This window comes from Osmia bicornis, chromosome 13, assembly GCF_907164935.1.
Source record: "Osmia bicornis bicornis chromosome 13, iOsmBic2.1, whole genome shotgun sequence".
NCBI classification, from domain to species: Eukaryota; Metazoa; Arthropoda; class Insecta; order Hymenoptera; family Megachilidae; genus Osmia; species Osmia bicornis.
In genome coordinates this window covers 4,409,008-4,423,523 of record NC_060228.1, presented here as the reverse complement: position 1 = coordinate 4,423,523, position 14,516 = coordinate 4,409,008, and the positions used below count along the sequence as shown (strand labels likewise).

The 14,516-nt window shown below is 37.9% G+C and overlaps 4 protein-coding genes across 9 annotated transcripts in view; 1 reads left to right on the top strand and 3 right to left on the bottom strand.

Moving 5' to 3' along the window:
• LOC114875888 (protein Skeletor, isoforms B/C) overlaps positions 1–4,023 on the bottom strand; it is a 48,413-nt gene extending 44,390 nt beyond the window's left edge. The window contains exons 1-2 of one of the 3 annotated variants that reach the window (XM_029186702.2): positions 3,909–4,023; positions 3,483–3,687 (exon numbers count right to left, since the gene is read on the bottom strand). The gene's annotated coding sequence lies outside the window, so the exon portion shown is untranslated. Of the gene's footprint in view, positions 1–2,951; positions 3,025–3,482; positions 3,688–3,908 lie in introns of those variants that run through there. The other 2 variants (XM_029186701.2, XM_029186704.2) reach the window with 2 other exon arrangements.
• An 88-nt stretch (positions 4,024–4,111) lies between these two features.
• Positions 4,112–7,227, top strand: LOC114875890 (hexosaminidase D-like). The gene has a single exon (XM_029186707.2). It carries the CDS (start codon positions 4,380–4,382, stop codon positions 6,129–6,131), a length of 1,752 nt encoding a protein of 583 aa, XP_029042540.1. The 5' UTR covers positions 4,112–4,379; the 3' UTR covers positions 6,132–7,227.
• Positions 7,228–7,322: 95 nt separating this feature from the next.
• LOC114875892 (ras-related protein Rab-28-like) lies at positions 7,323–8,691 on the bottom strand. Its single transcript, XM_046288551.1, has 4 exons — positions 8,603–8,691; positions 7,953–8,151; positions 7,658–7,891; positions 7,323–7,596 (listed from the first exon to the last, which is right to left on the bottom strand). The coding sequence occupies exons 2-4, from the start codon at positions 7,980–7,982 to the stop codon at positions 7,372–7,374; spliced, it is 489 nt and encodes a 162-aa protein (XP_046144507.1). The 5' UTR covers positions 7,983–8,151; positions 8,603–8,691; the 3' UTR covers positions 7,323–7,371.
• Positions 8,692–9,183: 492 nt separating this feature from the next.
• On the bottom strand, positions 9,184–14,224 carry LOC114875891 (F-box/LRR-repeat protein 7). Of its 4 annotated transcripts, XM_029186709.2 has the most exons (9): positions 14,182–14,224; positions 13,640–13,736; positions 11,175–11,374; positions 10,798–11,072; positions 10,465–10,731; positions 10,025–10,394; positions 9,737–9,940; positions 9,441–9,676; positions 9,184–9,368 (listed from the first exon to the last, which is right to left on the bottom strand). In XM_029186709.2, the coding sequence occupies exons 1-8, from the start codon at positions 14,187–14,189 to the stop codon at positions 9,541–9,543; spliced, it is 1,557 nt and encodes a 518-aa protein (XP_029042542.1). In that variant the 5' UTR covers positions 14,190–14,224; the 3' UTR covers positions 9,184–9,368; positions 9,441–9,540. The 4 variants fall into 4 exon arrangements, with proteins under 4 accessions (XP_029042542.1, XP_029042541.1, XP_029042545.1 ...); XM_029186708.2 differs by lacking the exon at positions 14,182–14,224 and having other exon boundaries at positions 13,640–14,155; XM_029186712.2 differs by lacking the exons at positions 13,640–13,736; positions 14,182–14,224 and adding an exon at positions 12,906–13,192.
• Positions 14,225–14,516: the final 292 nt, after the last annotated feature.

Here is a 14,516-nt window from a genome sequence, read left to right as displayed (position 1 = left end):
TACGTAACGCCGAAACTACCGCTTAAAGTCTCTTCCTTCACGAATATAAATCATCCCTTACGACCGAAAGTTACGCGAACTTTCCATACGCTACGTAAGCTTTCACTTACAAAATCGAATCAGTGTGATTATTTAAAACAATTCACTCGTAAGCCCCTTACGATTTCTCCTCCAACGGTTGATCACCGAACCTTTCAGGATCGGAGGGTATACCGAGGTCTTAAACCTACCCCCGGAGTCTATCTCACACTCGTTTCACGAGTTAGGTAAACAGTTTAGGATTATTGAAGTAAGAGCAACGCGGAGGTCAGCGAGTAGAAAAGCACGGAATCACGCTTCGATATTGCACGGTCGAGGGAGATGGTCGTTTGAATAAATCGTGGTTTAAACCCCGAGATGAAAGGAACCGTAACGCGGTGGCTCGTGATTTGCTAAAGTGTACCTTAACTATCTAATCCGTGCAACGATGTCCCGGTGAATCGATAAGCCACGAGGTCGAAATAATTTCATAATCGATAGACGTTGATATATCTCAGTTGATAGAAAAGTTTGACGAGAATAAAGCTCTACCCACGCGGGTATGAAATGGTGACATATCGACGATGTGATCAATCTCGAGTATTCCTTGGTCAAAGAAGAAGATATAACTAGAACATATCGAGTTGAGATAATTTCAACATCCACCTACGTTACTGTAAAGGTCAAGCTTGAACCTCTTAAAGACGCACCGTCGACGGAAGTCGATTAAACTCCACCCCTTTGATTTTTCAGAAATTCATCAGAGCTGTTACGTAAAATAAATTCTTGTCCTAGAAACAATCTACCGATGATCGATCGAAACTATTACCAAGGTGAATAAATAAATAAAAGGGAGAAAATCAATAAATTAGGAGAGTGTATACGTGAGAACGGTGTCTAACACAATACCCTGTTTAAACTCTCCTTTTGCAGTCAACGAAGGACGCGCGACCCTTAAATTGCATTTGAATAAAGCAATTTGTGCACGCAGCGTAATCCAATTCGGTCTTCTTGCTAGTTTTCGCGACGCGAAAGCACCGATAAATCAACCAGTTGCGCCGCGCATCGGGTCGAGCACACCCCTACGATATAACCATATGGCTTAATTTCATTCGTTTCGCCCTGTAATTCCCACCCCCGAAGGAAAAAAAAAAACTAGACCGCCTCCTGTTCGAACCGCAAGAACTCTGCTTGCTGCAGTTAACGCTTTCACTGTCGCAGTAGATCCAGCCATATAGTCAGACACGTAGTAAAAGTGCCTTGCCAATTTCTTTTTAATTATTGGAGTAAATTAAATTTGTGTCGATTGTTGCTAATGAGCCTTGTACTAGTCAACGTTTTAACATTTTTTCCTTTCTTCAACTAGATACACCGGTTTGTATATCTACGTATATTTATGAAAGAATTGGAACACAGTCGCTTCGCACAGATTTTCACGTCAAATAGTACAATACTATGGAACAGTCTAGGACAGCACACTCGAAATCGCAGAAAAATCAATAAACGATTAACTCCTACGGGTGTGCAATGTTATCAAAATTTTTCAATTTCCGTGATCAATACAGCCTCTGGGAAGGATTGTTTTTCTTTTTCTCTCGTCTATCGAATTGCATTCGTATACAACCCTCGGAATAACGAATTTAATACGTGCTTACAATAAGTAAAAACAGAGGTAAGAAATGAAGGTTCGTTCAGGTAACCATTGAAAATGATTCGATCATCTTTGATGTCTATCGTTAATCGTGATTGCATGCTCGGTTCTCCTTCGTGTCGCGTATCAAACGATCCTCGATGGTTCATGTGTTATCAGTAGCAGGCTATCGAATTAGAGAAGAGGAGAGGAACGGCGCAATTAATCGGCAATTGCGTTCGATCACTTCCATTCAGGAAGCTCTTGCGTCGACACGACGGATACGTTGTGGAACAGTTCACTTTATAATGCTTCTTCTTCGACTGTGTTCGTAAGACTTCGTCGGCAACGTTACAGTTCACGGAATCTCGTAAAACGTTGCCGGACGAGAGAACGAAATAAATATTCCGACAACAATATCATTCATAAAACTGTGTAGCGGAGACGAAGAACCTTCTGATTGTAAGGGGATGCAATGAACAAAAATGATACGCAAAGAAGGACAGATCAAGGCAGGTGAGACAGCTATGCTATGGTATAGCATTAAATGAAAAAAGAAAAACGAAAAACACCGAACAGCCATGAAATGAAAAACATTGCAGTAATGGACGCGTATATACAGGACGGCCCGATAGAGAAACAGGAATGATTCAATTTCCTTTTGTCAAATAATTTCAACGAAATTCGCGACTGAACAGGGAGAATGGTGCTGGAAATTACTCTGATTTATTCGATCGTTAATTATCGATTTGAGAAGCGATAACGATCCTGGAATTGATCCAAAAATGATCAACTGTAAGCTCTAAAACTTTAGAAATTTAGAAATCACAAATTGTTCGTTTCAAATTCTCTAAAATTATGCAGCTATTAATTTCGCGGGAATCCGATGTATTATAGGGTATTGCGTGAATTTCGTTTAAATTATTTACTTCCGGTTAGGTAGATGACAATCGAGCTGATCCTCGACACATCGGGACCATTGTGTACATCGATGTATGTGTACATACACGTTGTGTTACGCGTATCGCGTGGTTTACAGTATTTCGAGAACATCTATTCAACCGAACATCTAGAAAAACACCAGTTAAAAAGAGAAAGAAAGAGAGAGATAGTTATATAGAAAGAGTTAGGTGTAGAAGAAGAGAAAGAGAGACAGCCATCTCACCGCCCGCCACAGCTCAAAGCACTCACGAAATTCTCACGGGGGTGCACGACTAAAGGGGCCACCGTTGTCTATTTTTTCGTGGCGAATATATGACTCTCTACTCGAGGGATACGTTACGGGTTCCGTATATTTTATAACCTAGAAAAGCGATCGCACTGCTCTCGTATGTACGATGCGATGTACCCCGGACCGGTGAACGCCGTGGTGCCACCTGACAGACTCCGGGAAATTTGAGAAAACAGGATTTCCTTCGGCCCATGCGCGAGAACTTTAATCGAATTTTGGCGTTGCAGTGCCGACAACGAACCACTTCCGCCTCAATGCACACGACGGCCCTGCATTCGGAATTCAAAATCCCCCCCCCGCAATATTGTATCGCATCGAAGAAACACGAAACGCATATTCTTTCGTCAATTAAACGCAATTAGATTCCCTCTGTATCATTAATAATTATATTTGATAAAGTACGAATGATATGATAAAGCTTTTCCATTTAAAAAACAAATTCGCTTGGGCGGGATGCTTAATGCGCATGTTATAAATGGCGGCGTCTCCGCTCTAGCGGTGAATACGAAATTTTCGCCCTCCGCAAAATACGTCGCTTAATTGTTACTTTCAGTTTAACGACACTGTATTTAATGAGCAAGAACATCTAGAAAAGTCACTCACCCTCTTGTTATGTTCAACTCATCCTTTTCTGGCAGAAAAACTTGAATATATTAACACCACACGGACCACTGAACTACACGCGGGGGTTGACGCCATGACTGATTAGAGGCACCGCGCTACAATGAAGTCTGATACGCCACCTAGTGGCGAATATCGGAATTAAATACTACTGCTTTCTTGATACATGTTCGCTTGTATAAATTTTCTGTAAGAGAAAAATATTATACACGTTATATTGCAATGTTATTATCTCTAATTAATTATAATATTGCATGACATTTCATGAATCCCAATTATGACTGAAATATTCATTATTGCTATACGTTTTACTATAATATGTCGTAAGAAATAAAATAAAAAGTTTCATAGTTACTCTAAAACAAAAGAAAAGAAGAAAATACGTTATTTAAATAATAAGTCACTTACTTTTTTTAAATGATTTATAGACGAGGTATGGTAAAAGAGGGACTGGTAAAACAGACCCGTGTGTCATACCGACTATGCTTTTTACACGCAGCCTAACTTCACATAGGGATATCTGAGACCCCAAAATTATGACCCTTTCATAGACAATGGCATGTTCAATCTTTTTATATTTGTAGTCACTGTATATATATAGCAGCAACAACGGTCTGCTATTTCTATCATTAATCTGTGATAAAGAAAAGGCTCATCTCTATTAAAAGAATAATTATTTAAGAAATCTTAAATTATTTTCAAATAATAAAACTACGTTTCACAGAAATCTAGAGCTTTGAAGAATTCGATTGTACATCTGTTTCGTAAAGTGACATTCGGTGATATGAACAATTAAATCGTATTAATTAGTAATAAGTTCGATTAAACAGAAGTAATAATAAAGCGAGTCGATCTTGATGTTCTGCTGGACTGACAATCATGACACGACTAAGAGGCAGAGCCTCTTTAATGGTCATCATAATGATCAGTTTTACTCTGTTGATTGTGATTTATCACATTCTCAGTAACGAGGTCGAGGACATCGCATCCAGTAAATTAAATCCAAGATTAAAGATCGAAGAAGTTTACCCATTGAGTGATCTCACAGAAAACCCCCGCAATATTGCCAGAAAACAACGAATAGAGGCTCACATAATGGGTAAATTGAAAAGCGGTGGAGGACAATTATTCAGTGACTTCAATTATGCTAGATCAGATGCAGAAAATATACCCTTGTTCAAAGGTCACAAAATTGTACATTTGGATTTAAAGGGTGCTCCTCCTAAAACAAGTTATTACAAGTACTTGTTCAGATTGCTCAAAAGATTAGGTGCCACTGGTATACTTATAGAATATGAGGACATGTTTCCTTTTGATGGTAAGATACAAGATATCAGTGCAGGTAATTGTTACACCAGGAGAGATATTGCAAATATTCAAGAGATAGCCAAGGAAAACAAACTCCTGGTTATACCATTGATTCAAACCTTTGGTCACATGGAATTTGTTCTGAAATTAGAGAAATATAAAGATTACAGAGAAGTGCCACATTATCCACAAGCTTTATGCCCTACTTACAACAAAACCTTACCATTACTTTATGAAATGATAGATCAAGTAGTAGCTGCTCATCCTGATATAAAGCATTTGCATATAGGAGCTGATGAGGTATATCAGATAGGAGAATGTACCAGATGTTTGGATATAATGGTTAAGAGACAATGGGGCAAGAAGCAATTGTTCTTGGATCACGTTTCAAAAGTAGTAAGATACATTAAAGACAAATATCCAGAGCTAAGCATTCTCATGTGGGATGATGAATTCAGAGAAATTTTACCTCAGGAAATCATAGACAGAGGCTTGCATTTAATGGTGGAGCCAGTTGTTTGGAAATATACCACTGATCCTGCAACATCATTAACTGATCAGCTGTGGGAGAGCTATGCATCAGTTTGGAAAGATATTTGGGTTGCTACAGCTTTCAAAGGTGCCACTGCACCGGATAGATATTACACAGATATCGCATACCACATGGAAAACCATCAACGTTGGTTGGAGATTATTAATAAATACTCCACTCAAACTACATTCAAAGGCGTTATTTTGACGGGATGGCAAAGATACGATCATTTCAGCGTACTTTGCGAACTCTTACCCTCTGCTATACCCTCTCTTGCTGTAAATTTAGCCATTCTTCAAGCTCCAGATTTAAGCGGATTTCCAGTAGAAGTACCTACAGCAGTGTTACAAGCACTGCAATGCGAGGGCATGATTTCGTTAAGTATCCCAGAACCACAGTATGGGTGGACTAAATGTAGCTATCATGGTATATCAGTTTATGCCACAATTTTACGTCTTTTCGCCTTGACCCAAGAAGTTAATAAAATGGAGCAGGACAATACCTTTAAGGGATGGTTGAAACCATACAATCTGAAGTATTCGTTTTCAAGTCCTAGCCACGTGGAACGAGCAGTTGCTGATCTGGACAGACATAAAATGGAAATAATGTACATTGAGAAAGAGATGCGATCGGCTTTGGAAGAGATATACGATAATTACACGGTACAAGAATGGGTAGAGACATACATTACTCCAATGAATGAGAAATTTGTACAATTGTGGGAAGCTAAAGAGAAAATTTTAGAAAAGAACGTGTGGCCAAGAAGACCGTTAACAAAATCAGAATTATAGTAAAATGAATATTAAAATTTAAAAATGAAGATAGCTTCCATACTGCTTAATGAGAGACTGAAGACCACATTAGGGTAAAGAAAAGCGACGTACTAATTGAAATATTTAGAATCCTTGTTTTTTAAAAGGACGAGTAATCGATCATCGATCGATACTATATGAAATCTAGCAAAATTATAATTTTGCACCTGGTATCTTGGTCTCAGTTCAAACGACTGCACCGTCCGTGGATTTAGTCTGGTTTATTCTTTTAAGAATCAGGCTCAAAGTCTTTAGTAAACCGTGCACTTAAAAAAGGCGACTTTAATACAGTTTTTCAATTAGCATTTCCAAAATATGAATTTAAACTTCAAGCTTGTATATACAAACATATAGAAACGAGATCAATTATCTGAGAGTACGAAGTGCTAATTTTAAAATTGATCTTAAAATTGATAAATTGTAGCGTCGTTTGGAAACATTGTATACTCTTCTTTATTAATACCCCTTTTTCGTATAATTTCTGATTAAGACGACTAACTTACTTGCTAATTTATTAACAATTTTTTACCCTTTTCGAAGGCTTCCAATTCATCTTTTATTCGAAGCTGATTGTTCCAAGAATGCGCACACATTGCGATCCTACCTGTTTTTTACCTGTTACACGACGTATTCCCTCGTTAATTGCGTTTTATTTTATACGTACGTTCAATGTGTATTGATTGCATGAATAGTGCCATTAATTAGATTTAATGAAAACCAGTGTTACAAATAATTTTTATTCTATCGTGTCCAAAACACGAATAAATATATATGTTTGTTGTTATAGTCTACTTAATTTTATGATTAATTAATTAAAAAGAACCAATTATAATACTCGGTTCGCTTTGTGATTACTTCACGGATAATCTTTTTAAGAGCACTTATAAAAATCATCTCAAGCCTCTAATACCGAGTTCATGGCATGTACTCAATCTACAATGTATGTAAATTACTGAATGTATAATATTACCTATTATTGTAAAAGTATTTTTAACATTGTTACATCGACCCATATTAACACGATCACACGCAATTAGTAAGATTCTATCGATAAATAAATTTCTTTTTAAATCTATCCCTGAAGACACCAGTGGTTTATTATTGCATTGGCCCCTCTAAATATACAAGATACCCTATGTAAGAAAATAAGTCGAAAATATGTAAGAAAATTTCTGTTACCTGAACATTTCGAGTTATTTTCTTAATAAAAATTATTTAATCACTGCAATACACACACTGCCGATTTTGAACCGGGAAAATGAGGATAAAAGGGAATGTGGTTCTGCTTTTTCACGGGAATTCTCTTTACAACTTTGTGAACCGTATTTAAGTCGACCGTGTCACCTATTTCCGCGATAATTATGGGTTTGTGGTACTCTTTATCCGTTTTCGTTAAATGAACCCCTAATACCTGCGCTGCTAGAGTCACTATGCACAAAGACACCTGCAATTAGAAGGATCCGTCAAAATTAGTGAGTTTAATTAACAATTAGTCCTTTACTTACAGCCTCGCCAGTCCTTGCGGATACGTCGTGAGATGGAAATCCATTTTCCGCCGCGAATTTATGTGTTCGATCTTTCTTCACCGATCTCTGATGCTCGATATCGCATTTATTTCCAACCACAGCCATCAAAGGATTCTCTTCGTAATCACTGTTTAGCTTTCTGATTTTATTTATCCATTCTTGTAGAATTTCGAAGCTAAAACTATTTGTAACATCGTAGACCAACAGGATTATCTAGAAAAAAAATGATGAAAGGTTGAAAATATCTTCTGACAATTTTGCTCTTCTTTCTTACATGAGCACCATAAACGTATTTGTCCAACATGCTTCCATGAAGAGCAAGTCCACCCACGTCCCACAAATGGAGATTTACATTCTTATAGTAACCGACACTGACGTTCTTCAGGAAGAAATCAATTCCAGACGTTGGCGTATATTGTCTGGTGAACTCGTTGTTGCAAAACTTCTGAGCGATGCTCGTCTAAACAGGGATCCTTGAACTTCAGTTCTATATAGAATCGTCTATTCGATCAGTATGGAAACTATCATAGTCTTAGTTAAAAGTTTATTGAATTCAAAGAATATTAGCAAAGAAGATGGAAATCCTACGTCGATGAAAACTCGCGTGTTATGTCAGTTCGCTGATTAGTAGTGCAACCCTAATTTCCTCGAGAACCTGTTGTGTTTTTAATTAGAGAGCACAAGACCTGTGATTGAAGAAAGAACTATAGACAGCTATAAAATGACTCGAGTCACGAATAAACAATTTTGCGAATATATAATCTAAAGACTTAATTATACTAACTCACCCTTAATGCTAGAAAGCTAAAATCAAACTTAGAAATATTTTAAGGGAAGATCGATGCTAGAATTGAATAATTTAAACAATAAATCAATATGATTCCTTATTTAAAAAAAAAATATCCAGGTCACATCGACACTCACTTTTCCACTTCCAGAATCACCGACGAGGACGATCTTCAGCCTCTTCGTGATCAATTCCTCTTCAGCTTCAGACATGGAGGAAGATCTTTATGGAAGATATAAAATATAAACTCAAAAATAGAAAAGTAACAGGAAATCATACGAAAAAGTTGCGAATGTAACGACGGTTGTTCGTCGACTATAATGTAACATATAAAGGGCCTGGCATGTGGCTAGAGAGAATGAAATCGAGCGAATCGACCGACCACCAGCTGTGGCCAGTGCGACGTCGTCGTCGTCGGCTGCATGAATAAATTAGCGAATAATCGATAAAACTACAAACGCCACTGTGCGTGCCACTACCTTGTCGATATTGCGCCTGAAAGACGTTTCCACCCCCGCGATGGAGTTAAATTCCCTCCATTGAACACTTCGTACAGCGTAAAATAACAATTTTATAAGGAAAAAATTTGTTAATTACTGAAAATTTTGACTTATTAATCAAAAGGTAATAACACAATTAAGGAGGAAAACGTTTAGCATCAACCAAGGTAAAGTGACTTCAATGACTTCCTCAGCTCTCGTACAAATAACAGGATTGCTATTTGTCGTAGACATTCGAGATTTAATCAATTTTTACAGCTTACAATTAAATTTATCTATATACATGATCGAAAGTAGCGTAAAAAAATATGTATCCGACATTTTGCACGGCCTTTCTTACAGTAATACGTGGAATAAATACTTGAATCAATTCCTTTGGTCAATAGCAGTCATGATCCACTATCTGTAACATAGATTAATTATTAAACAATTGATCTCCTGAAATTTGATTGATCTTCCTCATTTTCCGTCTTACTTGTTTGGTATCATTGGTCGCCTCGGTGACTCGTCGATCCTATGGAACAAAACTTACGCATAAATCCCTCTCGTTTATAAATGTATAGTTATAGAAAGTATTAATTAAAAATTAGATCCTTATAATTGGCTAAGAGGTAGTAATTCGACACGCGGCAACACGTCGTCGTTCGAACGACCGTCAGCCTATCGGCACGCTCGAAGTTCGCTTTGACTATTTCATAATATCTTCCATCGCTGAAATATATCAATTTTTATAAGCATAAATCATGTGGATCTGTTGTATTCTCTGCCTACCTCAAACTTAGACAACGTAATTTAATACACTTCACGCGAAGTATGTCTATGGCCTTTTGACTCTTGTCGGAGAACCTCAGGTTCTCCGGGTCCCAACGCAGCTCCAGACGTTCTAAATTCGGGCAATTATTCGCAATTCCATCCATTAATTGATCCACGTGAATATTCACACCCAATCTCTCATGCGTTCCCATTACCAGAATTCTAAAAGGCATAGATTTTGCAAAATTGAAAAGGAAGATTGGAACACCATATGTACATCATGATTCGTTTAAAAATATATCTCACTTGGCGTTTGTTAATATTGGTAACACACTTTGCCATAATTGATCGGTAATGTGAGGCATGCCGGACAAAGCTAGTCCCCACAGCTGGTGACCGTATCTGGACAAAAATTTATGTAGACCATCGTCGTTCAGATTGTCGGAACTGTCCAAGTCCAAGGCAATCAGGTTCCGAGGATTGCCAAGTTCAGCCCATGCTTTCAACACGCTGTCGTTGAAGCCGTTCAACTGGCCTGCACTCAGGAAACGGAGACCTGGAATTCTGGTCAACATATCGATCAGGCATTCCGTCGACAAATCCGTCCCGGTCACGTCCAGCTCCTGGACACTAGACTTCTCCCATTCCACCTGCATTACGTATTCACTTTGAAGATCTGCAAGAAATTCGTGAACACCTTGATAGCTCGAAAAATCAAGGTGCTAGTTGAAATGAATGATAAGTACTTGTTCCTTGCATCAGGAGACACTTTAATCTTCTGCTCCTCTGGAAGAGGGTCTTCATGGTCGAGCCAGTGACTTTGGCGCAGAAATTCACAGCCAGACATTCGAGCTGGATGCAGTTCGAAGAGAATGCATCAATATGTGAATCATCTACGAAATTGATACCATAGAGATTGATCGCCCTTAAATTTGGGGTGGCTGATTTTAGTTTGTGGACGTTTATCACTTCGTAGATTTCTTCTTCCTCTTCTTCCACCTTCTCGTACGTCCCTGCATTATTTATTCGATTAATAATTGGACCATGAAAAATTAATATCGCGGGAATCAAATACGAACCTATTAGATGGAGAATTTCTAAACCATTAATGAAGTTATAAATTTTCCTCATAAAACCCTCCATGAAGATCACCTCCGACAGACAGATGCACATGTACTTGAGTTTCGTAGGAAACGCCTGCATTTCCGAGAAATCGTGCAGCTGCATCGCAGTGGAGAAGTCGAGGAGCATGTGGGTCAGGTTTGGACACTTGTTCGCCAGCTCATGGAGCACCGTGTGGGTGATCAGTTCGATGGGTAATTCAATGTACCTCAAGGAAGCTCCAAAACGTGTGCTAGTGTATAATGGGAATTCTATGATAGTATTTTGGCAAATGGTAGGGCATATTTCGGTAACGAGACATTCTGCCAACATTCTTTACATTATCTTTTTCTACCTGATCAAATGCAGTAGATTGTCCAAGGAATTCACGTGTAATCCACTGATTTCCGGTCGCAGGGATACGTGTTTCCATAAGCGTGTGTCGTAAGCGATTTGCCGCCACCTTTTGCACACACGTGCCACCCTGCATATCTCGCGATGAGAGAGGTAGCTGAAGACATTCAGAAGCACCTTGTCTGGCAATTTTTCTATAGTCTGAAAGGATAGAGTGTTCGAAAAGTTAATACGATAGATATTTACACCTTTCGTTAAAGGGGTGGTTTTTACCCCAATTCGATACAAACAAAAATGTAGTGATTTTGCAATTATTGTTCGACAGACACCTTGAAGATTTTCAATTGCTTTACTTTTCGAATAGAATGATTCACTTACTGTCCCTGCAAAACGACTTTTAATGACACCGCCTTCGGAAACGAACATCTGAGACGTTTCCACGGCGATTTGACCCCAGACATCGACGCCTCCGAGATCCATTTTGCAACTTTCTCAAAATCAGCTCGGTTACACTAATAATTTTGTTACAAAGACTCTTATCACTGATCGTACTTCATCAAATGATCCACGGAACAACGATCTATCGATCGAATTCTGGATTCAACGTGGCGCGGGTGAATTGAAATTCGCGTTCGAGGAAACACTAGCAGAAAAGGGTAATAATAATTACTGGTACGTGTGTTTCGCGAAAATCGCGTCGAACGTCGGAATTTGAGGAACCAGAAATTCTAAGTCTTCACCGGATTTCTAATCGGATCACGCATGCGCGTCGTCCTAAATATAAGACTTGGAAGACCCGTCTGCGCTTTAATTTTAAACTCGTCACCCGCAGCCAAGGTGCATTTCCTTGTGTTTCCCCCGTGAAACGTCAAATCCGGGTTGAAGTTTATAAAATATTCAAAACTTTCCTCCCTTTCCTTTCATCTCTTTTCCTCTCACAATCATTTTTCTACTAATTAATTTAGAAATTAGTGAAAAATACCATAAACAAAACCCTTTGTAAAACTTCTATTGTATCTCCCTTATTTTGAGATATACCCACTTTGTAGTGGACGATTCCAGTCACCCTTGGTAGCGAAAGGGTTAATGAGATTTTGCAAGCGTCAAGCAATTAATTATAGAATTTTTAGTGTTCCATAAGTCTTAGGTTTTCTAAAAATCTGCCAAAATGTTCGAGTTGATTTAAGACTTGGAACTTATCCGACACGAGACCGTAGATGAGGTGCATTAATGCACGTGGTACTTACGTGGAGATAAATGCAGCAGAACAAAAGACTTTTTTTAAAATAAATACAAGTTTTCCTGGTGAAACACTTGTGTATATTGTTTAGTTATCACCTGTTCGAGATATCAAGTGGTTCGATCTCATAGCAACATGAGTAACATTGTTTAATCACATAAAATAATTGAGTTTATACTTCCTTGATTCCAAGAGTTGGTTTTATCGTAGGAAAAGATCAAGAGTGTTTTGATAAGAGGTGTCATATGTTATGGAGATCGATAACATCTCCATTTGGAGGGTTTCCCTCATTCCGTAGCCGAACTTTTGCAACAGTTGCAACAGTATTATGCAATATTGCAAATGCGATTACGTTCGATTACCATGATTAATGAATTTCAATGAGTCTGTTGTGTAATAATCGCAAATCAAATGAAAGTCGACAAACATTAAAGACATATAGGGAATGTGGATCTTTTGTTACTTATCTCCTTATTTTAATTAAAATATTACCGCTTTCGACACAATTTTTTTGCGATAGACACTAGCACCCAGATCCTCCCTGGATATAGCGCTGGTCGCATGTTCCACGTTCAATTGATGCCAGGTACTCATTATAAAAACTTATAATCAATTAATCTCAAACTTAACAATTAATCCAGAAAGAATCACTTCAAACACCAAAAATTATTCAAGTCAATCTAGGAGCCATTTCAGAGAAGCATGAAACGAAGTAAGAAGAGAGCAATTTGTTAGAAGTCTGCCGATTGACTCGATCATACTAGGATACACTTCGAACTGCGTCTAGCTTAATTAGTTATAAATAAAGACAAGCAGTCAGTCAGTCAGGCAAGCAGACGAGACAAGAATAGGTAGACCCCATCGGTAAATTCTAGCAACGTGATCTAAGAAAGAATTCTATCTTTTACACACTGCTGTATTGAAATTTTGCAACCATTTTAACTAGAATCTTTGTAAATATAAGCTGTGACGTTTGTTCAAATGAAAGATTAATAATAAGTAAAATTTCTCAGTAGATCCTAACAGGGTGTTCCAGGAACTGATTACATCTGAGCTATCTAAGAATTTTGCAACTATCTTAACAAGAATTCTTATAAACAAAAGCCATAGATGGTCTTGGTTTCTTCCAAATGTCTAATTAGTTCTAATTAGAAATCAAAGATTGCTTGTTGCAACAGTTTCTAATAAACCTTGCAACGAAGGAAGAAATATTATCTATAATTTACCGTGTTCGGACGTCTTATGATCTCTGTATTATCATCCTCGAAAGTGTTCAGTTGTTGAAGAGCTGCTTCCACGCTCAGGACGTTCCAATTGGACATTCTTCGCATGTCCATGATGAAGATTTAATCGTAGATCGGGAATGGATTCAAACATCAGTGAATTAAAACTTGAACTCTCTTTGAAAGCTGTTCAACACTCGGACGTTACACGATTTGTTCAACCAAAATGTTATTAGGCACTCTCGCGATATCATTGATACTTAGTCGAATATGCAAATGACAGATTCTTGCACGAATAGACGGCACAAGCACCAGGAAAAGAAAGACACGACGTAACACAGAAATCTAGATTGCATACGTTCTTCGTTCTCATTTCCTTTCAAAATTTTCTCTGGGAAAAATTAGGAACATGAAATAATTCTTACGAATTAATAAATCTTTCAGTGTTATGTAACTGGTTTGCAAAATCAATTTTTTTTCGTTTTTTTTTTTTGTTAATGGCTGAGAACGTATGCAATTGATGATGGTGAAAAAAATTAACCTACTCGACCATCGTGATGTTCTTGTGCTAAGCACCTTACGTTCTGGGTCGGAGGTGAAAAATGTAACTAAAATAATCTTAACTTTCTGTCGTTCCCTAAAATAGAATCGCTGGAGTGCTCTGCTACGCAAGGATGCACAGCCAACAGAGAGCCGTCACGTTACATTTGCGGGACTTTTCGAAAACACAATAAGAAAAAATACGTGCATTCTCATTTCTAATTGCTAACATCTTCCTTACACCCTAATTAACATCGACGATAATTAAATTGTCAGAAGGTTGAGCAACATTTAACTCTGTGCTAACTCAAACCTACATAAATCATTTTACTACACCATT

Excerpts from the sequence above, each read along its gene's own strand:
- LOC114875891 (XM_029186708.2), bottom strand. The coding sequence starts at position 13,750 with ATGGACATGCGAAGAATGTCCAATTGGAACGTCCTGAGCGTGGAAGCA. Across the intron at positions 11,375-13,639 it reads TCATAAGACGTCCGAACACG|ACTATAGAAAAATTGCCAGA; the intron begins GTAAATTATAGA and ends CTATCCTTTCAG. Across the intron at positions 9,941-10,024 it reads CCAATATTAACAAACGCCAA|AATTCTGGTAATGGGAACGC; the intron begins GTGAGATATATT and ends TATGCCTTTTAG.
- LOC114875892 (XM_046288551.1), bottom strand. The coding sequence starts at position 7,982 with ATGTTGGACAAATACGTTTATGGTGCTCAT. Across the intron at positions 7,892-7,952 it reads AATACGTTTATGGTGCTCAT|ATAATCCTGTTGGTCTACGA; the intron begins GTAAGAAAGAAG and ends TTTTTTTTCTAG. Across the intron at positions 7,597-7,657 it reads CCGCAAGGACTGGCGAGGCT|GTGTCTTTGTGCATAGTGAC; the intron begins GTAAGTAAAGGA and ends TTCTAATTGCAG.
- LOC114875890 (XM_029186707.2), top strand. The coding sequence starts at position 4,380 with ATGACACGACTAAGAGGCAGAGCCTCTTTAATGGTCATCATAATGATC.